This window comes from Pinus tabuliformis, chromosome 1_2, assembly GCF_031772625.1.
Source record: "Pinus tabuliformis cultivar Carrire ecotype Pingquan chromosome 1_2, CPIR1, whole genome shotgun sequence".
Lineage (NCBI taxonomy): Eukaryota > Viridiplantae > Streptophyta > Pinopsida > Pinales > Pinaceae > Pinus > Pinus tabuliformis.
Window position 1 is genome coordinate 589,982,359 of NC_142298.1, and position 23,954 is coordinate 590,006,312.

Sequence of the window (23,954 nt, forward strand, 5' to 3'; positions counted from 1 at the left end):
TCGCAGTGAGGGGCAGGGATAGTTCCGGAGGGAGATTTCCTGATCCGGGAATACCTCGCAGAGGAGGCAGAGAGAGATCCAGAAGAGGCAAAGAGGCAACGCTGGGCAGCGTAGAGCTTCAGAGGAAGTCCGAAATTCAGCTGGGCAGTCGAGTTCTAGTGCCAGAAGCTAGAGTATGAGACCGGAGAGCTAGAGGAATGAAGATTCAAACAACAAGAGATCCGGGAAGAGGTGATGCAGATCCCTAGAGAGGTTGACGCAAAACTGCGTAGGCTGACGCAGTAGCTGCGTAAAGGCAGTGTGGGGCCAGCAATCCAGGGCCTGGATTAGTGTCAGATCGCTAATGATAGTGTGAGGTATTTCTCACTAATATTCTGCTAGTCAGATTCTTTGTATTGGATAGCTAGTAAAGCATCCAAAGATTGTATTAAAAAATTGCTTAATAATACAAACCCTCGGCTGTTGCACCAGTTTTCCTGCTTTGGGTTTTTTCGGGGACATTTGTCCAAAAATAACGGTGTCATGTGTTGTGTATTTCTTTCTTGCTCAGTTTCTTGTTTCCGCATTTAATTTAATTGGTGAAGACTGCAGTGTATTAGTTTCGGTATTTGCTGTAGGATGCAGTAAATAATTTGTTCAGTAATTTAACAAATAGAAGAAACTTAATCAGTTGTTGCAGTAGAAATTTGGGACTTCCAAATTTTCACAAACTAGTCCAATTTTAGACTTTTCTTCTTTAGTAAAAGCCTCACAAATATCCAAAAAGGTGTCTTTCTCACTCAATAGCCCTTTGCTTTTGTCTATATCTTTCCATTCAAGAAAATCTTGTATGTGGATGTTATGGTGATCCTTCCACTCATTAATCTCATTTCTTTAAGTTATTTCTCCTGGTGACTACATTTTTGATTTGTATTTTTACAACTTCTTCTGGTAACCTTGTTCTAATGGCTTTGAATTTTGAGATTGCCAAGTTTCTTGATTCTAATATTATATTACTCTTATAAATTTCTACTGTTTGAAAATTTGAATGACCATTTCTAGTGCCTTAATTTATGTTTTGTATTTATACATTGAGACTTTTTTCTCCGCAGAACAATAGAAGTTTCCTGTCCATGAATATATTCCCTAGAAGTTTCATTGATGGAATGAGCAAGGGGAAAATGATGTTTATCAAATGTTATATGAAATATCAGAGCAATGGATTAGTTAGTTATAATGTCCTCTCCCAATTGATTGGCAAAGGGAGGACGAAATAGCCTATCCAAACATGTAGGCTATAGTCTTGATAAAGGGGGAAAACCCAATTTATCCAATGTTTGGGGAAACATTGGTAAAATATTGGGTTGGCTGGGGCAAAAAAGCCCAAATTGGGGGTTGCATTGCAACCCCTCACATTTGAGAAACCCCTTGAGGGGATCTATAAATAGGGTAGAGTTGAAATCAATTTGGCATCATCGATTTGGATTAAATATATCTGTTTTCTTGAGCTGTGGCTCTAAGGGTTTTAAGACCCCTTTTTCTCTACTAATTTCGGTGGTGAAAGATTTGACCTTGGTTAGTCATTCTTCCCTATGCATCTCCTGTTATCAATTGTTGAGAAAATTGTGGAATTTGGCATTTGTCTGGTTGAGCAAAAACTCGGTGCAATTTCCAGTTACTAGTTATGGGACGGATTAAGGTTTTCTGGGATAACACAAGCAAAGATTGTGGAGCTGAAGTGTTACAGGTCTGAAGTTGTAGGACCAAACTGCAGTACCTCAGGAAGGAAACTGAGCCTACTATGATTGGTCTCTCAGGCTAGTAAAGCAAGATAAGATAGCTTAAGTTCTGTAGGGTAAATTAGGACTCAGTCGAATTTGGTTTAGCAGTAGATCTGGTTACTTATACTTGCAATGATATTGAATTAAAATAGTGACTGTGAACATTTTGGGTTTTTGGACAACGAGTCTCATTCATATTGAACTAAGGAATATCATATACTTAATGATCAGATTATTCATGCATGTATATTGCTATTGTTGAATGATATGAAGAAATATTTCTTGTTGTATGAATGAATAAACCTCTGTTCCTTTGAAAAACCTAGTGAATAAGAAGCCTTAGGACAAAAAAATTACCCTAGGACATGACAATGGTACAGAGCTAAACATCCTCCCAGCTTGTGAGTGCATGAGCCTTGTATGCTTCCAGCTGATACAGGCAACGTTATAGTAAGAAAGAAAAGAATTACCCATAGCACAACTATGGAGGAAAGAAGAGGGAAAGGAGAACAAGGTCCTGGTATCCCATTGAATGCAATACTCTAGGGACAACAACAAATGACCAACACGCTAATGCAAGGACAATAGCAAATGATCGACACGCTAATGTAAGGACAATAGCAAATGACCAACATGCTAATGCAAGAACAACAATAGACGACACGACTTATTGTCTAAGCTATAAACAATCTAGGTAATAAATTGAACACTGGTAACAGGACTGGTGCTAAAGGGAGCAACAACCATAATCCTAGCTCTTCCAATGTTGTTGCTCAAGCAAACAATGGGGCGACTTGCGGAAGAAGCCACAAACCCTTACTACCTTAATTTTTAGATAATTAGACAATGACAACCCAAGGAGCAACAGAGCATAATGGACTCTTTGATGAATACTTTCGGAAATATGCAACACTACAAGAGAATACACAAGTAGCCATGTCTTTCCAAGAATTCAAGAACATCAAATATAGGAATAAACCCAGGGGATAATAGAATTTTTATATAATGCACAAGGTGTTGGAAATATTGAGGGGGGATGAATTAGTATTTTTCTTCAATTAGTTAATTTTAACTTCAGAGAGCTTTAACTATCATTAGCATTAAATCAAAACATAAATTAGCAACACCATTCAACAATGCACAACATCCAAGACAATACACGAGAGTTTTAGGTGAAAACTCTTTCGGGAGAAAAACAATCGAATGCTTCTTAATGTAGGTCTTCAAAAATTTACATCAATAGGAAGCTCCAACTTCCAAGATTTTTAGCATCAACTAAAGGAGGCTCTAACCCCCTGGCTTACAGGCTTCAACTTGAAGGAAGCCCCAACTCCCTGATGTTGAAGAAATGTAAGCACTCATTTCAATATATATCCTGTTAATAAACAAGAAAGAGAAGAAAGAAAAATTATTATTAAAGCATGGGTTTCATGCTTATTATTGATGGTCGTCTAGGTAAAAGCATGTTCTTCGTGCTTCTAGGATTTGTTAGGTCTTAGGATTTATTGTCATGAGTCAATGGAATCAACATCATGTTTATAAGACCCTTCCGGTCAATTTGTAATTGTAAAAAGTATTATTTTTGAGTCTAGAAAGTCCTGGAATCTCCAAGAGTACAATTCTGCCCTAGGATCCTCAAGTCGGCTTAAAGGAGGGAATTCAACCCCTTGAGAAGACTATAAAAAGAGAAGTTCGACTTCATTTGGAGACACATACACACACAAGTTTGATCATTAAGAAAGAGTTTGATCTGTAGCTAGGAAGAAGCAGAAAAGGAGAGCGAAGATCTGGAAGAAGCAGAAAAGGAGAGCGAAGATTTGGAAGAAGCTAGGAGGCCAAAATATCTTGTCTTTGGGCTATATTTTCTCTCACACATGCGAAATTCTAGGGTTTTTGGGCTGCAGGAAGAGGGGGAAATTGCAGAACCAAGTTGTAGTAGGATGAAGTGCAACATCTTGTACCTCGGAGGAAGGAAACTCTATCTATACCTTGTTGACCTTAGGAAAAGCTGTCTTGCTCTTGGAAGGCTCTAGAAGGAGGCTAAGTGAGGACTTCTTCAAGAGCTACAAGGTTGAAATTGCAAGGTCGAAGTTGCAGGTCAAGTAGTAGTATTGTAGCTGGCAGGTCGAAGTTGTAGGGTGTAACAGTTTGGTGCAGAATCAAGAAAGGACTTGAGGCAGGGTTGACTTGGTACTGGGAGAAGGACTTGGTCTAGGGATTGGGTCTTTGTATCTCATTTGAAGCAGATTCTAAGAAGAGAAGAGTTTCCGGGTTTTCCCCTTGGAGGGGTTTTGCCTTGGCTGAGAGCCTATATCTGTGTCCTCTTTTGTTGTTGTTGTTTCTTGATATTGTTTGATGAAAAGATCTAACTAAAGAACATAAAGAAGATAACTAAGATTCACAAGCAAGTATCAAGGTTAAAGAAAATAAGTATAATAAGTTGCCACTTTACATTTTCTAACATGGTATCAAAGCTAAGGTGAGCAAGGAAGGCAACCGGAAGGACACGAGAAAGAATTGTTGATCAAGGGATAGGAAGCTCACAAGGTTAAAAGAAGAAGTTTGTCTCTTGAAGGAATCTAGTTAAAAACTCTTTGGTAGAAGACCCTTCTAATCCAGGGTTTCTACATTGAAGAATATCAATACTGCATCCATCTTGCAAGGAGGGTATTGATCTTGCAAAAAGGAAGTCTATTTCCAAGGCATCAATCTTGGAAGCTGTTGGTGGAGGAATCCCAGGGAACATTTTCCAAGTGCAACATCAAGAACTCTCCGAAGATCTTGAAGACATCAAGAAGGTTGGAGATATTATTTAATTTAGTATCACGCTATCTCATAATGGCTGAATCTTCAAGTCATATAAGTTCTTTCTGCAAGGAGAGCAACAAGCTCGTTGGGGTAGTAAACTATCTAGCATGGAAGAAGAGGATTGACTTGATACTGATAGAACAAGAAGTAATGGAATATGTCACTGGACAAATTACTAAACCAACAAAAGAAAGGACACAAGAACTAGCAAAGTACAAGAAAGGGGAAGTAAGGGCACAAAGGATCATAATCGAATCAATCAAGGATTCTCTTGTTTCATTTGTGGCAAATCTAAAGACTTCCAAGGCAATGTATGACAAGCTAGTGAATTTGTACTTTGTAAGTACAACAGGTCAAAAGATGTCATTGCGGAACAAGCTATATAGAATGAAGAAATCGAAGGATGAGGATATGGCATCCTTCCTCATGAGAGTCTCTTAGTTAAGGGACCATTTACAAGGACTTGGGGAGCCAATCACTGATTCAGAGGTAACCATATGTGTGCCCAATGCATTGCCATTCAATCACACATGAAACACAGAAGAATACTCTGGGGAAAGCCTCAGCTAAAAGCCCCGCTATCTATACTATCATACAAGTGGAAATATCCCAGGATTACACAAAGCTTTAGCTTTCAAGCTATCCAACTCTCAGTACAATCCCTCATTTCTGCTCATAGACAGAATAGACAACACATATGCCTTCCTTTAGTCCTCCAAGCCTCCTATTTCCTTGGGCAGTTTCTCCTGGGTCCTCCAGCTGCCACCTGTGTGTTTCTCACCTCACACATTGCTCTGACCTCTGTAGTAACTGTGTAATCCTCAAGGAATGAATTCCTTTTGCATGCAAGAGATATTCTCATAGGAATATTCTAGCAATTGATAGTACATTGTCCCTGCCTTTAATCTCAACTGGGTCTTTGTCTGAACTGACATGCATGAGTTATTTATGAGAGAATATTCAGTTATCTGGAGTACACTAGTTGCATGCATGCATGCATTAACTGACTTAACTCACAATTAGTTCCTCCAACTGTTTGGAACTAATTTAACTAGACTTAACTCAGTTAACTGAGCTAACTAATTACAACTCAAATACAACTCATCCTTGTCTCCTTAATTAAGGGATAACTTCCTCAATCAAAGGGATAACTGTTGCATGTCTTCACAAAGACTTCATGTTTGAATTTCACCAACTAATTAACTCAAGATGAATTAATTAATTATTTTTCAAACCGCTGGTGAGACTAAATTCGAATTTTAATTCTCAATTTTAATTCAAGGACAAATTAAAATTGGAATATATCCTGAAATGCTATCTATAGCAATGTTATTTTTAGCATTTCTTGTTGCTATTTTCAACACTCCCTGTCAACAAGAAAGGAATTCAACTCGATCCCGATCCTGAATCTTTGGAATGTTCTGCATGCAACACTTCTCTCAAGCGTTATTGCTCCAGCAACTCCAGAAACAAAAAAAATATCCAACCTGAATCAGAGTGATGCCTTTGTCAACAAAGTCTCTGACTGCTATTGCCTCTGTCAACTGAAAACTTTGCACCTATGTGCTCTTCAGTATCTGACTGCTCTAGCCTCTGTCACTTTGATCTCTGATTGCATCAATCACACTGATTCCTCTTGTTGCATCCATGCTGCTGCTGGTCCTTTCTCCCAGCACTGCATCCGCACTGCACCTCCTCTCATCATGTTGCATCGTGCTGCCCACTGCTGCACTGCAACTCAGTTACTGAGAAGTAAGTAATTGATCTCCCAACTGACCTCCCTGTTGGGCTAGAAACACCCTCTGATGCTGAAGCTCCCTCTGCCGCTCCATCCACATCTGTCTCTACCCACTCAGCCAATCCTGCTACTCCTTGTCGGGGCTCTCGTAGCAAGGTCTAATCAAAGAGGCTAGCTATCTCAAGGATCCTGCCCCTATTTCAGCCTTCTTGGGACTATCACTTCACATCGCCCCACCTCCTACGTGGAGGTATGGCTGCATGTGATCCCTTTGCTAACTTCTCTAATTGTGGTTCCTCCACAATTGTCTAAGACTTCTTCTAGTGCTGCATGTTGAGAGGTAATGTACTCTCCCTCTCAACCACCAAGTCTCTAACATTTGCCTTGCTTTTCAAGGCTTTGCATGCATCTTGAACCTCAAGAGCATACAGGTTCTTGACTCGTGAACCGATTTGCTTCAGCTGTCTAGTGGTGATGTGTCTAAGGAAAACTTTTCCCTTACTGAAAACAACATCGTAGCCTTTGTCCTCCAACATCGCGATCGATACCAAATTCTTCTTTAGTCTAGGCACATACTTTACATCTGTCAAAGTAATGGGAGCTCCATGCTCCCTCTGAAAAGCAACTGTGCCTACTCCTGAAACACTATACTTTTCATCATTACCCATCTCTATGCGCATCTGGAGGTCTTTCTCCTCCAAGGTATTGAACAAACTCTTATCGCCGGTCATGTGGAATGAGGCTCCACTGTCAAGAAATCAACCACAACCCATCATCGATGAAACCATGCATGCGATGAGGATAAAATCCAATTCGAACTGAGAGGCCAATGCCTCACCTTCAAATTCTTCTAAGGATCCCTTCTTGGATTTCTTCAATGGACAATTAGTTGCATAATGGCCCACCTCATGACAATTAAAGCATCTCACTTTAGATTTGTCAATCTTCTTCCCACCATGGGAAGAATTCGATTTGGAACGAGAATCCTTTTCCTTCCCTTTCCTTGCCTTACTCGCTAAGGCCATAATTTCTTCATCCTCCTTGGATGAAGAACCATCTCTGGTGCTTCTCTTGATCTCCTCCTGCATGAGATCCGACCACTGTTGTTCCCAATTCGACAGTTTCTCTCTTCCATTCACTGAGTCCTGGTAGCTATGCCAGCTCTTAGGAAAACCGAGGAGAGCAAGACTCACCATATCATCATCAGTTGTCATGATTCCTACACTTCCAAGCTCATCTCTGCAGGTGGTGAGCTTGTTCAAATATGTAGAGATCGTGTCACCCTTTTCACACTTGATTTTCCGAAGCTTGTCTTTCAGCGCCAGCTTCCTCTGGTCGCTGCTGTTCTGATATAGATCCTTTAGTGTCTTCCACATTGAAAACGGAGTCTCCTTCCCATGGAGACTCGAGACAATATGGTCTCGAACTCCCTCTAGAAGAATCCTCCTCGCTCTCCCCACACATTTCTTCCATTCCGCCAATTCTTGGGCATTAACTGTTGCTGGCTTGGGGACTTCTTGATCAATGAAGTTCTTCAAACCGTTGTCCTTTAATACCGCTTCCATGCGATCCTTCCAGGCTATGTAATTCGAGCTGCCATCAAGGGCATACTCGAGTCTCAAGCCATTGAACGCCCTTGGTGAACTTTGAGATGTGATAAGAAATCGATTGTGTACCTACAATCAAGAACTTCAAACTTCGAACTTCTCCCTTATTTGTATACTGTTCTCCGCTTGATCACCTTTGCTCTGATACCATGTAGAAATTCTCACTGTAGATTAAATTGATTATGCAATGTACTAAAACAAAATACTTAATCTACTTCTACAATCAAACTTGCGGAAGCTTAATCGATTTTGAGCAAGATCAAATAGAACACATATAATAGAGAAGAAGATTCAATCACACATGAAACACAGAAGAATACTTTGGGGAAAGCCTCAGCTAAAAACCCCGCTATCTGTATTATCATACAAGTGGAAATATCTCAGGATTACACAAAGCTTTAGCTCTCAAGCTATTCAGCTCTCAGTACAATCCCTCACTGCTGCTCATAGACATAATAGACAACACATATGCCTTCCTTCAGTCCTCCAAGCCTTCTATTTCCTTGCGCAGTTTCTCCTGGGTCCTCCAGCTGCTACCTGTGTGTTTCTCACCTCACACACTGCTCTGACCTTTGTAGTAACTGTGCAATCCTCAAGGAATGAATTCCCTCTGCATGCAAGAGATATTCTCATAGGAATATTCTAGCAACTGATAGTACACTGTCCCTGCCTTTAATCTCAACTGGGTCTTTGTCTGAACTGACATGCATGAGTTATTTATGAGAGAATATTCAGTTATCTGGAGTACACTAGTTGCACGCATGCATGCATTAACTGACTGAACTCACAACTAGTTCCTCCAACTGTTTGGAACTAATTTAACTGGACTTAATTTAGTTAACTGAGCTAGCTAATTACAACTCAAATACAACTCATCCTTATCTCCTTAATTAAGGGATAACTTCCTCAATCAAACGGATAACTATTGCATGTCTTCACAAAGACTTCATGTTTGAATTTCACCAACTAATTAACTCAAGATGAATTAATTAATTATTTTTCAAACAATTGGTGAGACTAAATTCGAATTTTAATTCAATGACAAATTAAAATTGGAATATACCCTGAAATGCTATCTATAGCAATGCTATTTTTAGCATTTCTTGTTTCTATTTTCAACACAAATTAGACTATCTTGGCACCAAATATCGGCTCTTAGATATGACTGCAATTCGATATATATTCTGCAATGGATGCCCTAGCTTCAGCCTGTATGAGTGAGTTTTTACCCAAAAATAGTCCCAAAAAGATACTTCTTCTTTGCTTTATCTTCTCCTTTCTTCGTTGTGTTCTGTGCTCTTGGTTGAGTTTCTTGAGTATACTTGTTGCTCCCAAAGGTGGTCGACTAGCCTTGTTTATATAGTCTTCGAGTCCCTTCAAAATAGGTCAACTTGTCCCTGACTTAGGCCGACTTGATGCTTGTGTAGGCTGACGTGTTTGATAGCACTTGACGAGGTCTTGCAGGGTTGACTCTATTTTGACTCAAATAATTTCTTTTTACAATATGTAACATGCCCCAAATGGGTGTTTCATACATGATAATGACTTAATGATTTATAGACTTAATAACAAGCCCTAGGAACTCACAATGGGAGCTTGACCTAAAAGTAATTTTTCTTGAGCATGAAACCCATGCCTCAATAGTAAATTTATCAAATACATAAAAACATGATTACATATGTCATAAACCTAGTTACATATTTCAACATTCGAGAACGGAGGGAAGGAGTCAATTAATTTAATTATTTAATATCATCGTAAAGGTGATAATGAGTAATTAAATTAAAAAAGGAATGAGTAAGAATTAAAACTATCACTTTTTTATTAAAAAGTGGCCCATGGTATTTCGTCCATGGTAATTGGAGAAGAAAAAATATAAAAAGGAGGATGAGAGTCATTTGGGGATATGAATGAGTATTGATATTTGGCTAATAGTTCCAAGAGCTCTTGTGTCTTAAGGTAGGAAGGAGAAACCCTTATTGTATTTCCTGGTTTCGGTGTTGAAATATACACCCTAGCTGGTTGCGGTTAGTTTCAGTGGTTGTAAAGCCACCTTAGCTACCATTAATTTTTCAAGGAGTTCAAAGTGTCCAATGAGGAGCTAATTTATCCATTCAGAGAGTGGGTTGAGTTAGTGTTTCGGAGGGCCAAAATATTATATCTTAGGAGGGTCGTGTTGGTGGACCGAGTTGCTAGATATCAGATTGCAGAAGTCCGAGAACCAGAAACCCAACATATCTCCCAGTTTTTTAATTTAATATCTTTCCGGCAATTATTATTAAATAAAATAAAGTTGGGTTTCTTGCCTTCAATATTGTCTGCAATTTTTGTGGATCTGTGTTGCATTTTATTAGTATTTCTGGCAAAAAATTATGCTATAAAAATTTCTGGGAATTTTAGCAAATTAATAAAAGGGAACATTACATCTTTTCCTGTTGAGAATGACATTATGTAAGGTATAAGTTCAAAGCCTCTTGTGAAGTTAATTTAGATCTGATTAATTATCATGTTTACTCTTTTCAAGTTCTTTCTGAAAACAATTCCTGGTGTTCTTTCGGATAAGCTTTATGCTGGAATTCTCTTGTACAGGGCTTGGTTGATATGCAGAAGCCCCCAGATATGATATCAGGGAATATGACTGCAGGTATAAAAATTGTCATATACTTTCCTGAATAGAAGCATATTATTATAAATATTGTGTTAAGATGATTTCAGATCAAATCAATTAAACTAAAGACAATTCAACGTAATGCATATACTAGCTGAGCAAATATATCATATTTTTCCTGTCATATGCAATTGCAGTAAAAATTTCTGTATTCTGTATGTTCTCGTACATAAACAGTGGAGATTATCTGTGATTTAGGCCTTATGTTGGTGGGATAGTGAGTTACAGTAAGGCTCACAAAGTATGGATTGCAGTCAAGTTGCTCGATTTCATTTAACACAAGCAGAGTTGTGATTTCAGCAATGCACATGTGGAGTGAAAACTAATTATGATTCCCCTTTTGTCTATAATGTAAGAGGTATATATGTTGAGTTTCCTGTCATTTCAGTGCTTCTTGTAGATGGTTTTTCTATGAGTTTGCTTGGTCTGTCTAAACATGTGGAGTTTTGCATCTCGGACATTCCAAAATATGAATGTTTTTGTCTTGAAATTTATGTTTTTTGATACTGCTCAATATTTGGTTAAACATTTTCATGACATTCTGGAGTTTTGTTGTGTACTTGAGTCTGAGTTGAAGGCTCTGTAGCAACTACTTATCACAACCAACTTAATAACTCTCAGTTAGGCTGCTACCAATCAGTTGTTGGATCACTCCCTGGTCCTTATTCTTCTTTGTCAATTTCAAACACTGAATTACATGGAGTGGAGTTTTGCAATTACAGATCTGAATATTTTTTTTACTTGTATGCAGTTTGTTAAAATTGTAGCTCGGATAGATGTCTCTGCATAGGCCTTGTGTCCAAGGATGCAGAAGATATCTTTAGGAAAAACATCCAAGATATCTTCCTTAGTCCAAGTTTAGAAAAAACATGATAATTAATTGAGTTATTATTGATGGCTTTGTAACTCAGATTTCTAAAGTTTATAACTTTGGAAATTAATATTTTCATTTGACAAAATCAAAGAAAGTGATAAGATCAAATTTTGGCCTTTGATCTTTTCTTTGAATATCTCAAGGGGGAAATGGGGTTCTGCGAGAAATTATAAATTGCTGGAATGAGTGGGTGAAGGACACGATTTGGAGATCACATCGAATGACAGAGAAGAGGGCCAATTTGGGTGAGACGAAGGAAGGTTGAGCAGCTGAGAAGGGACCGAGTTCGTAGAGAGAGAAAGGGGCCGTGTTTAGGCCATCATCTGCTGAAGAGAGGGTCTGTGTCCAAGTCAAGTTCGCAAGAGAGAGAGGCCGATTATCTAGGGACGAGTTCTCTGCTAGAAGAGATGCTGTGTCCTGGTCTGAGTTCGCTGAAGAGAGGGGATGCACGCTATGGAGGGAGAGGCTGTTTTCTGGGCCGTACTGTGCAGAGGAGAGGGGCCATTTCTAAGGCTGTTCTTGGCTGTAAATTCTCTAGAACTGCTGCTGTAATTATTTTATGCGTATTTTTCTCTGAAGCCTAATAAAATCCCTCTTTGCTGGTTTCCCCACGCTGGGGTTTTCCGAGGTAAAAGCCGTGTAAAAGTTTATGTGCTTGGATTTCTTTTTTATGTTGTGCATAATTTGTTGGAAGCTCAAGTCTGTTGATTGTGCATAGATTTCAAATCTAAGTTTTTCTTGATTTTCAGTAAAAATAAATTTTAGGGTATAAAAATTTACTGGCACATTAATCGTGTGGCTGGGCTTAGAGAAAACTAACATGGTATCAGAGCTTAGCCTCTGAAATAAATTCAAACGTTGCACAGGTTTAAGCTCAAAGGGGTTTGTGGTCTTTTTAGGGGGTATGAAGACAGGCTAGAAGGAGTCTCAAACTATTTTCAATGGAAAGTTTGGATTACAACTGTTCTCAAGGAGAACAAGTTGTCGAGCTTTGATAACTCCACAGTGGTTGTGCCAATGTCATATCCTATTGCCCTAGATCTTCGTGAGGTGAAAGAAGCAAGGGCACAGAGGATCATCTTGCATGGGATGAAAGATCACTTGATTCCCCATCTATTTGAGAAAAAAATTAATAGAGCGATTTGAGATGCACTCACCAAATTTTACCATGGTGACTACCAAAACTGAAATATGGTGTTAAAGGATAAACTCTATGGCACCAGGATGTCCAAGGGAGAGAACATGGCTTCCTACCTTACTAGGTTCGTGCAGGTGCGTGATGAGATGGCAGTTATAGGGGAGACAGTCCCTGAATCTAAATTGGTGCGTATAGCCTTGGATGGCTTTACAAAGCAATGGGATGTATTTGTAAAGTGCATTGTGGGACGAGAGCATCTTTTCACTTGGGAAAGGCCACGAGATGATTTCACACAGGAGGAGATCCGAGAAGGGTCTTAACATGGAGACCAAAAGAAGAAGGGTGAGGAGGAAGAGAACCTGGCGCTAACCTCTAAGGGCAAGGGAAAGGCCAACAAAGGATCCACTAAAGGAGCTATTTCGAAGGGTAATAAAAATAAGTTCGATGCTAGCAAAGTGAAATGCTTTGCTTGCCACCAGCTAGCGTATTTTGCTAGCCAGTGCCCTCACAAGAAAAAGGGCAAACAAAAGAGGCATGTCACTACTACAACTGAGATGAATGAGTTTGCAGTCAAATTTGAGGATGAGTTTTCACTCATTGCGTGTCTCTCTAGTTCATTGGTCACTAGCATGTGGTATGTTGACAGTGGCGCTTCATGTTGCATGATTGGTGTGCGAGACTACTTTACCAATCTGAAGGAGCACAATTTAGACTTCCACATTGAGCTTGGTGACAATAAAAAATACAGGCCAACAAGTAATGAAATTGTTAAGTTTCAGAGGGAGTCCAAGAAGGATGTGTTGTACATTCCAGGGTTGAAGAAGAATCCAATTTTCGTTAAAGGTTATGTGGTGATTTTCCTAGATGGAAAGATGTATATTTGTCCCAAGGGTTCCAACCTTAGCACAACAACGGTGCTTGGAGTGAGAAGGAACAAGTTGTACAAACTTCAGTTCGAGCCAACCAAGGCATTGGTGAGCAACAACAACAACGGTGACTTGGGGGAGCTGTGGCATTAGAGAATAGCACATTCGCACCATGGAGCACTCAAATAAATAAATAAGTATGCAATGCTTGATAAGTGTAGTTAGTTATGAAAGGGCATGTCTTAAAAGGACATGACTGTTCATGAAGGGGCACCTATCTAGTATATAAACTCGACCCTCATTTGTAACCGATCATATCAATTGTACATTCAAACATTCTTATATAAATATATTACTTGTCCTATGGTGGATACCCTCATATTTCAGATATTTTGAATAGTCGTGTGTACTAATTTGTTCGTTACATTGGTATCAAAGCTGTGTTTACTGATCACCAGGCCTTTGGTCAAGCTTTAGCCACACGAATTTTTTTTGGAGTTTCTCCAGTGTTGATGTCCGTGACGAAGCATTAAAAAAAATAGTAGGCATTTGGCCATATATATATATATATCTATTAAAAAGAAAGGGATAGATATATTTAAAAAATATGTATATCTTTATATATTTATAAATGAGGGTATATATATATATATATATATTAAAAAAATGTAAATAAATAAAAAATATTTAGAAAGAAAAAAAAAAAAACTGGCAGTCGTAAGACCCCATTCTATACTACCACTTCTATAGTCCATCACCCCTCCACTTGACTCAACTGTTGTTTGCACGGTTTCCTTCCCATCTACCAACCACTGCCACCTAACCATTGTCGACACTGGTCGTCGAGTTGATTCCCCACCACTCTCGCCCCCATAGTTTCCATCCACACGACTTTTCTGGCTTGCAGCAACTAAATCCAACTGCAGCCGGAGTCTTGCCATCTAGTCGTAACCATAGTCTAGCCATCTAGTCACAGTCACAACCGGAGTTTAGCCGTCGCTGCCACTGCATTATCCATCTCCAGCCCTTGGTAGTATTGTCTTGCAGCCGTCGGATTCCCTCTCACGACCAAGCTCTCAAGAAGAAACTTGAGTCCCTTGATTCCCTGCTACTGTAGATACCTTAGTGTTGCCTTGTCCACATCATGCCATCGAGCCCTTTTGTACACTGTACGATGCCACATATACACTACCATCAATTAAAATTTGAAACATCGCATCCATAAAATGCCTTCATATGATCCACGAGACATTTTCGTACGATATCTATACATCGAAAAGTTGAGAAGGGAAATTTTTGACTGACTTAAATTTATATGAATGAATTAAAGGTAAAGTCTAAATAAAACTCAATTAAAGGTTAAAAGAATTCAAGATAGATTGAAAGGGTTTAAGTTTTGAGTTATATTTTGAAGTTATATAAAGTGAAAAAATATTTGACATTTAAAAAAAAGATAGAGGGTTATTAAAAGAATTATTACGAAGTGTAAACCTCAACTTTTAATAAAAACTATGAAGGAGGAATATCCTTAATTGATATTAAAAATATCTATAAGGTGAAAAAAGGGTGATATATACTAGGGACTTTTATAATGTCTATATATATTCAAGTGACATTTAAGGAGCTTAAAAAAATCAAAAGGTAATTTTAGAAAAAGGGGTATTATATATATATATATATATATATATATATATATATCTCCAAAAAAAGAAAAGAAAAGAAGGTATTATTATAGAAGGAAAAGGGGTTACTTTTAAAGTGTTGATTTTTGTAACTCGGGCAGGTACTTCTAGCCTTATGCATGCATGCAACTCACTTGCACACTTTGCATGTCACATGCATGCCTTGCATGTCGCATGCAATCAACATGCAAACTCTGTGTGTCGCGTGCAACTCACACGTATGCCTTGTATGTTGCATGCAAGCTCCTAAAGATGCCTCCCTCGCTTCTCCTTGCACCTTCCTCAGATCGGACATACTGGAATATCACACTCCTGAAGCTAGTGCTGTTGTTGTGTTTTTGCCTCAATGCTTGGCTTCAATTTATAAGATCAATGTACAAAATTAGCTTGTCAAGTTAACTGAAGCTAAGTCGCTTAACTTTAGTCAACTTTCCTATCTTTAGCTTTCTTTACTTTAACTCACGTATTGGCCATAAATCTAGCTTGTATTACATGCATGTCTCATGCATTTCACATGCAACTCATTTGAATGCATGCTACTCACTTGCACAATCTATATGTTGCATGCAACTCACATGCATGTCGCATTCAATCAATATGCAAACTTCGCATGTCGCATGCAACTTACAGCAAGTGCAACTCAAATGCAAGTTTGCATGTGAGTTGCATGCAACATGCAAAGTTTGCATGTTGATTGCATGCGAAATGAAAGGCGTGCATGTGAGTTGCATGCGACATGTGGAGGGTGCAAGTGAGTTGCATGCATTTGGATGAGTTGCATGTGACATGCATGTAATGCAAACTAAATTTATGGTTGGTACTTGAGTTAAAGTAAAGAAAGCTCATGATAGGAAATTTGACCAAAGTTAAGTCACTTATCTTTAGTTAAGATGCGCTAATTTTGTCCATCGATCTTAGCTTAGAAAAATTATAAATTAAGCCTAAGGGTTGAGGGAAAGACACAATAAAGACACTACCTTTAGGAGTGTGATACTCTAGTGTGCCGATTCTGAGGAAGGTGTAAGGAGATGTGAGGGAGACAGACCTAGATTAGCCGAGGAAGCTCGATGGATAGATCTAGGGCTTGATCAATTGGATAAATCCAAGTTTATTGCTTTATATGTAATTCCTTAGTTGGGCCATTATCCCAGGATGGGAGCCCAAGTAGGTTTTGAGTTTTATTAATGATGAACTGATTTGTTTGTGATTCATGTGATTCAGATCTTAATTTGCTTCCACTAATTATTTTTTGTTAGGAATCTAGTTGTGTGTTTATTGAACAATTTGTTACTTGGAATTAAATACCGGGTGCTGGGTTTGGGTAAAATTCTAACATAAAGTCTAAGGTAATTAAAAATAACCGCGAAGTTCAATTCAAAGTAAAAATAAGGGAAATTCGAAAATGATGAAAGGGCGATTCTCTTTTAAAGGTAGCATGATCTCATGTTTTGGATTATGTACATTAAAAGGAAATATTCAAGGAAAAGAGATTATTATCGTTATCAACGAGAATCGTGAGGAAAATCACGTTAATGTTAAGTTAGCAAATTAGTTATTAATTCTAGAATCAAATATAATTGAGATTAAAGATGCCTCTTACAAGTAATAATTGATGATTATGAATGTCTATCTCAATTCATTGTAGTAATTATGTTTAATGAAGAGATTGACATAATTCTCGATTTACCTTGGTTTAAAGAACTGGGTATGTTCATGTTTTTTTTTCTATATGGTTCATGGTCACCAAAGATCAGTGATTGCTATGTCCACAGAATATTTGTGCCAGGCAGACCTACTCGAAAGGATCACTTCTTGCTGGCCCAACCATGGAGCCTAACCCCAAGAGTGTCGAGAGAATTGAGCCTGTGACCTCTCAATAACAAAGGTGCTTTAACGACGGGGACTCGACCAACTAAGCTAATACTCTAGGCTACATGTTCATGGTAAACACAATTTTTTTTGATGTTTCCCTATAAGAAGAAGATGATGACATTCCAGGGCATGACAATGAAGTTAGAATCAATAGTACCTTCATCAAAAGACTTTAAAGATATTTTGAAATTGGTGCTTCAAGAGAATAAAAAACAATATCAAAGAAGTAGAAAGAACTTGCAGAAGTCATCTCCAATAAAAGTGAAGAAATTTCTCATTTAAAAGATCATAGTCAGAAACTTGCACAAGTTAAGAAGTGTAAAGCTATGAAGCACAAATTGGAACAAGAAAATGAAGCTCTCGGGAAGAAACTCTATGGAAGTTTATTAGAAATTGAAGAAAAAGGAACAAACATTGATCTAGATAATATCACGATTCAGAAAGATCCCAATCAAATTGAAGTGAAAATATACTTAGATGTTGCTGTGTAAATGACGAAAATTTTGAGTGAAGATCCAATAATCAACCAAGCACCATTCGTGCAAGAAAGAAATTAGATACCTAAAGTAATCAAGAAATTGCCACAAACAGGATAAGGGGAAATCAGATGACAAGAACTCCTTATCGACATCCAAATCATAAAAGTAGACATCTCAACCAGTCTGCATATCCATATCACTTAGACCAGAAACAACTGACTTATGTTTTGAAGAAAATTGATGTCAACATAATCCAGTCTTATGAGAACAATCCATCTAGAGTATCCAATAATCTCAAGGTTCCACAAAAGATTAATTTGGGTTGGTTAGATTGTTGTACAACGTGACAATTTTGTAGCACATTTAGAAATTCATACTGTCTTGTATCATCAAGGATAATATTTCCAACTTCTAAGAATTGAGAAAGATGATAAACTTTTGATCAATAAGCATTAAGGACAAAGCTCTTCTAAAGGGGATGGAAATGTTATGACTATAACTATGTATGATAAATAAACAATGATTAATAAGTATAGTTAGTTATGAAAGGGCGTGTCTTAAAAGGACATGGCCGTTCATGAAGAGGCACCTACATATTATGTAAACATGGCCCTCTTTTGTTACCAATCATATCAATTGTACATTCAAACATTCTTGTATAAATATATTACTTTCCTTGTGATGGATACTCTCATATAACAAATATTTTGAATTATTCATGTGTACGAACTTTGTTCATTACAAACAAGCTTGTAGTTAGATTTGAGGATGAGTTGTCACTCATCGTGTGTCTTTCTAGTTCAATGGCCACTATCAAGTGGTATGTTGACAGTGGTGCTTCATGTCACATGATTGAAGTGCGAGACTATTTTACCAGTATGAAGGAGCTCAATTTGGACTTCCACATTGAGCTTGGTGACAATGCCAAATACAGGCCAACAGGCAGTGGAATTGCTAAGTTTCAAAGGGAATGCGGGACCTTCTACTGGTGAAGGTTGTGTTGTACGTTGTAGGCTTGATGAAGAATTTGATTTCTATTTCAGCGTTAGTGGACAAGGGTTATGTGGTGATTTTTCGAGATGGAAAGGTGTGTATTTGTCCTAAGAGTTCTAGCATCAGTACAACAAAGGTGCTTGGAGTGAGAAGGAACAAGCTGTACAGACTTTAGTTTGAGCTAGCCAAAGTATTAGTGAGCAACAACAACTGTGACTTGGGGGAGCTGTGGCATAGGAGAATGACACACATGCACCATGGAGCACTCAAAGTGCACAGGGAGGCCATGACCAAGACCGTGTCCCAATAGCGACATCAGGTCCAAGGGGATTTTGGACTTGATCCATTCAAATGTATGCGGGCCCATGTCAGTCGTGTCTATTGGAGGGTTCAACTACTACATGACCTTCATAAATGACCATTTTAGGAAAACTTGAATCTATTTTATGAAGACCAAGGAAATGGTCTTCAGTTGGTTACAAGAGTTTAAAGCTTTTATGGAGAACCAAATGGGGAGAAAGATCAAGGTGCTTAGATCTAACAATGGAGGTGAGTACAACTCGAATGTCCCCAATGATTTTTGTGTAGATTCTGGAATTAGGAGGGAGTTGATAGTTCCATATAACCCATAGCAGAATGGAGTGTTAGAGAGGACGAAAAAAGCCATTGTTGGGGCAACGAAAGCAATGCTGCATGATCAAGATTTCCTATCTTCTTATGGGCAAAAACGTGTAACACGACATCTTATTTGCAAAATAGGAGTCCACACAAGTTGTTGGGGAGGATGACCTTTGAAGAGGCATTCACAAAGCAAAAACCAGAGGTTGGGCATCTTCACATTTTTGGGTGCTTGGTATTGCCACATTCCATCAGAGAAGAGGACGAAGCTTGAGCTTACTATGGAGAGGGGTGTCTTTGTTGGATAGAACGAGACCTCAAAGGCTTACATAGTCTACATTTCTACACTCAAGAAGACAATCGTGTAGAGGGATGTAAAATTTGAGGAGGACAGGGCTTTCAAAAATCCTTGTGGCTCAGTGCCAGCTATAGTAGAGGTTCAAGAGCAGGAAGCACTAAAGGAGTAAGGGAGACAACCATTACAGATTGCAGGACCCTAGACTTGTGTGCTGGATGAGCAGCATAAGCATGAGGAAGAGCAGGATACTCCATTTACCTAGGCTGTGACTTTGAGGATGAAGAGGCCGAAATGGGTAGAACGTACCAAAAGGGAAGCTCAAGAGCAGGTGGATGCTCCTAGGACTTAAGTCAGGGAGAGTATATCACCACAAAGATTTTGTAGTTACATGGTTCTTATGAGCGAGTTGATTGTGGCTGAGCCTTCTAGTTTTGAAGAGGCATTTGAGCAACAAGTGTGGAGGGATGCAATGGTGGAAGAGTACTCTTTTATCATGAAGAATGATGTATGGGAGGTTGTGCCACAACTTGAAGGAAAATCAGTGGTGGGATCTAGGTGGATCCTAGGCTGCTTGGAAACGAGAATGAGGAGCGACAATTTTTAGAAGCTTCCGGGTTGGGAGCAAATTAGAAGCAAATTTTATATATTGTTATATGTTTTGATGCATATATGTCAACAAAAGCATGTAGAATGATGAATTAGTTATGAAAAGCATAAAAACATGGATTAAACCATATAACATCAATCGTCTAGTAGACATGGGATCATCAACATGGGATCCCACTACATGGGATCATCAACATGAGCTACATAAACATCATCTGGCTCAGAGTCTAAGAGCTCCTTAGACTCCTTTGCAACCTCAGTAGTAGTAGTAGCAACAGCAAAACTAGACATCAAAACTACAAATCACTGATCAACGTGATCACTCATGAAACTTATTGTTGATTCAACACTACTAGAAATGGGATTATCAACAAGAGGTACATATCAACAAGAGGTACATAAACATCATCTAACTCTAAGTCTTTAGACTTGGATTGCCCAACCTTATAATATGGTAGAAATTCAAAAAGTTTAACATGCATAACCAATGATTTTGATTTGAGTGAAGGGTTCATCTCCTCAACCTTATAATATGGTAGAAAAACTTAGCATGCCTAACCAATTATTTTCCTTTGAGTGAAGGGTACATTTCAGTTAAGGCCATGTTAGAGGAGTTCAACAAGCAATACCACCAACATCAACGAAGTTCAACAATCAATGACACCAACATCAAGACAGTTAAAGGGATTCATGCTCTTGATGAAATGCCAATCTCATACCCTCACACATGACATAAGCAATTGGAAACATTGCAATCCCCTAAATCTTGAAATCTAGAAAACCGTTAAGTCTATTAGATTTTGAGTGATATCTAAAAATCTAGTTTCTCTATATGAAATCCAAAGAGGTCGAAACTGCTCTCAAACATCTTGAGTCATTTCATGGTAATGTTAAAATTTTAAGTAAAAGTTTACTTTAAGAATTTAACATTACCATTGATTGCCAACATTGCTAGGGTTGAGAATCTTAACCACCTGTGAAAGCACTAGGGAGAGAGTGATTTTTTTTGGCAGAGCACGCTCCTGAAATTCGCTCCCAAATGGGAGCGAATTGGGAGCTTGCTTCGGGAGTGGATTCAAGGATGGGGGTGTCGCTCCCCGCAACCTTGGGTGGATCTATAAGATCAAACACACTACTGATAGAAGTGTTGAGAAGTTCGAAGGTCGGTTCGTGGCAAAGGGGTTCTCTCAAAGAGAGGGAGTTGACTATGATGAGACATTCACCCCTGTAGCTAGGTACTCCTCCATAAGGGCCATGATGTCCATTGCTATAGAGATGGGTTGGAAGATCCATCAGATGGTTGTCAAGATGACATTTCTTAATGGTGTGTATGGAGCAACCATAGGGCTTTGAGGTGCAAGGGAGGGATTCACATGTTTGCAGGTTGAAGAGAGCACTGTGCAGACTCAAGTAAGCACCACGTGTGTGGTATTCTAGGATAGACAACTATTTGCTAGGAATGGGCTTCGCCAGGAGTAATGCTGACTCAACCCTGTACTACATAGTTGTGAGGGGAGAGCCACTCATTTTTGTGTTTCATGTAGATGACTTGTTTCTTACAGGTTCAGAGAAGCTCATTACAGATTGCAAGAGGGATCTTACTTTGGAGTTTCAGATGAAGGGTATTTGTTGATGCACTACTTTTTAGGGCTAGAGGTGTGGTAGAGAGATGGGCGGATCTTCCTTGGATTGGGGAAAAGACATTGTGGAGATACTAAAGCGATTTGGGATGCCAGAGTGTAGGCCTATGGCTACACCAATGGTGACCAATTGGAAGAAAATTGATGCATCCAAGTAAGAGGCAATGGACCTCGCTTTATATAGGTGCCTGATTGGCTCTCTTAAGTATTTGGTCAACACCAGATCAGATATATGTTTTGTTGTCAATACACTCATTCAAATTATGGTTGAGCCAAATCGAGTGCACTGGGTGGCAACACAATACATACTCAGGTATCTGTGTAGTACGATGGAGTATGGGTTGAGTTATGTCCAAGGAGATGGAGTGGAGCTAGTGGGTTATTCAGATGCTAACTGGGCAAACAACACAGTTAATAGGAAAAGTACTTCAGGTTGCTGTTTTAGTTGGGGGTCTAGCGCTGTTTCTTAGTTCAACAGGAAACAAAAGTCAGTTGCATTAGTTTTGCTGAGGATGAGTACATGGTAGGAAGTTTGGCATCATGTGAGGACATTTGGCTTCAAACGTTACTCATGGGGCTATTTGATCAAGAGTTGGAGTTGACCGTTATACATTGTGACAAACAGAGCTGCATCAAGCTCTTGGAAAATCCAATATTTCATGATAGGTCGAAACACATAAAAATCAGGTACCACTTCATCTGGGAATGTGTGCAAAAAGGTACAATGAAGCTGTAATATGTACCTACATATGAGCATGTTGTAGACATCCTCACGGAGGCCTTGATGAAGGCAAGTTTGTATTCTTTAAAGACAAGTTGGGTTGGTGCAGAACACCTTCCTTGCTAATAGGGAGTGTTAAAATTGTAGCTTGGATAGGTGTCTCTGCATAGGCCTTGTGTCCAACCATGCAAAAGATATCATGAAAATTTACTTCTTTCAACATTTTTTAATTCTTCCCGAGTCCAAACTCAAGAAAAAAATATAATTAATTTAATTAGTTATTATTGGCTTTGCTACTCAGATTTCTAAAAATTATAACTTTGGAAATTAATATTCCATTTGAGAAAATCAAAGAAAGTGATAAGATCAACCACAATCATGCCACACTCGACATGATATCATCTAAGATGGGAGCAATGTTGCTTGGAATTGGACCTACGTTATTGTGGTGAGCTTGCCAAGATTATAATTTGGGTCATTTGCACTACAACTGCTTCGAGTTGTTGGTAGACCACAACTTGGCAGAGATATAAATATCTGCATGCCTATATAGAATGTAGAATTTGGCCTAACATTTGAATAAATTAAAATGCTCAACAAACATTTAAAAAAAATGATTATTTTTTAATTTTAACTTTTGAGAAAATGCTTAGAAAATAAATGAATTTGTAATGGATTGACCATAATGTTTCCCTGATTGAAATCAAGATCCTAGATCCTTAGGGATTTCTTAGAAGTTTCTTAGTTTCTTTGTTCGTAGTTAAAAATTCAATACATTATTCAACATTCCAACAATTATGCTATCACCCAACTTCAGAAGCCAGTTCTTTCCCTAGCTTTTGGACTTTTGTGTCTCAGCTAGGTTCTAACTGTATTCCTACTTTGTTTAGCTAAAACAAAAAACATTTAAACATTGATTTGAATTGTTAGCCAAATTTCAATCTCTCCCTCAGATTTGCCTACATCCAGTACCCTTTCCATACCTTTACCAAATTTTTGGTAGTTTCAAAGTAGAGACAACAATAAGAAATGATGCCTACACTCGGGGATTTTCACCATTGGATTTTTAGGTTTTTTAAGAGTTAAAGATGATGTTAAGTCGTACACCTTAGGCTTGAGTGTTTAGAGCATTGTTGAAAAAATCAACATTGCAAAAAATTGTTGAGGGTCTTGACATTGGAAAAATAAGCAAAAATTGGAATAACACAATAAGCATTAAAAAATATGAAATAAATTCATTCTTTTAATAGTTGCGTAAAAATATAAAGCAACAACAACATCAAATAAACACATGGGCACATAAATTGGAAAAAAACACTGATATATGTAGTTCATGCCAAATAAAAAATGATACATCAAGGTCGATATTGAATATTGAACCCAGATTGTTGTCCTTAAAAGTGGACAAACAATACAAAATGACATTGAATATATAAAAGTATCTCAAGATCACCAGTCATCTAGATTCTATAATGACAAATCTGGCAGCGAGCTATCAATTCCCTCTCTCCCTTTTACGGGAAAAGATCATTTCTCATTTGCTACCAAAATGTATTGCATTATCCATTTGATTGTGATTGGTGGGT

General features: G+C 38.4%; 1 protein-coding gene across 1 annotated transcript in view; it reads left to right on the forward strand.

Annotated features, from left to right (window-relative positions):
- Positions 1–23,954, forward strand: part of LOC149207032 (mitochondrial pyruvate carrier 1-like) — a 118,226-nt gene that overhangs the window by 8,804 nt on the left and 85,468 nt on the right. The window contains exon 3 of the mRNA XM_089395638.1: positions 10,503–10,557. Within this exon, the coding sequence (XP_089251764.1) occupies positions 10,503–10,557 (55 nt within the window). The remainder of the gene's footprint in view (positions 1–10,502; positions 10,558–23,954) is intronic.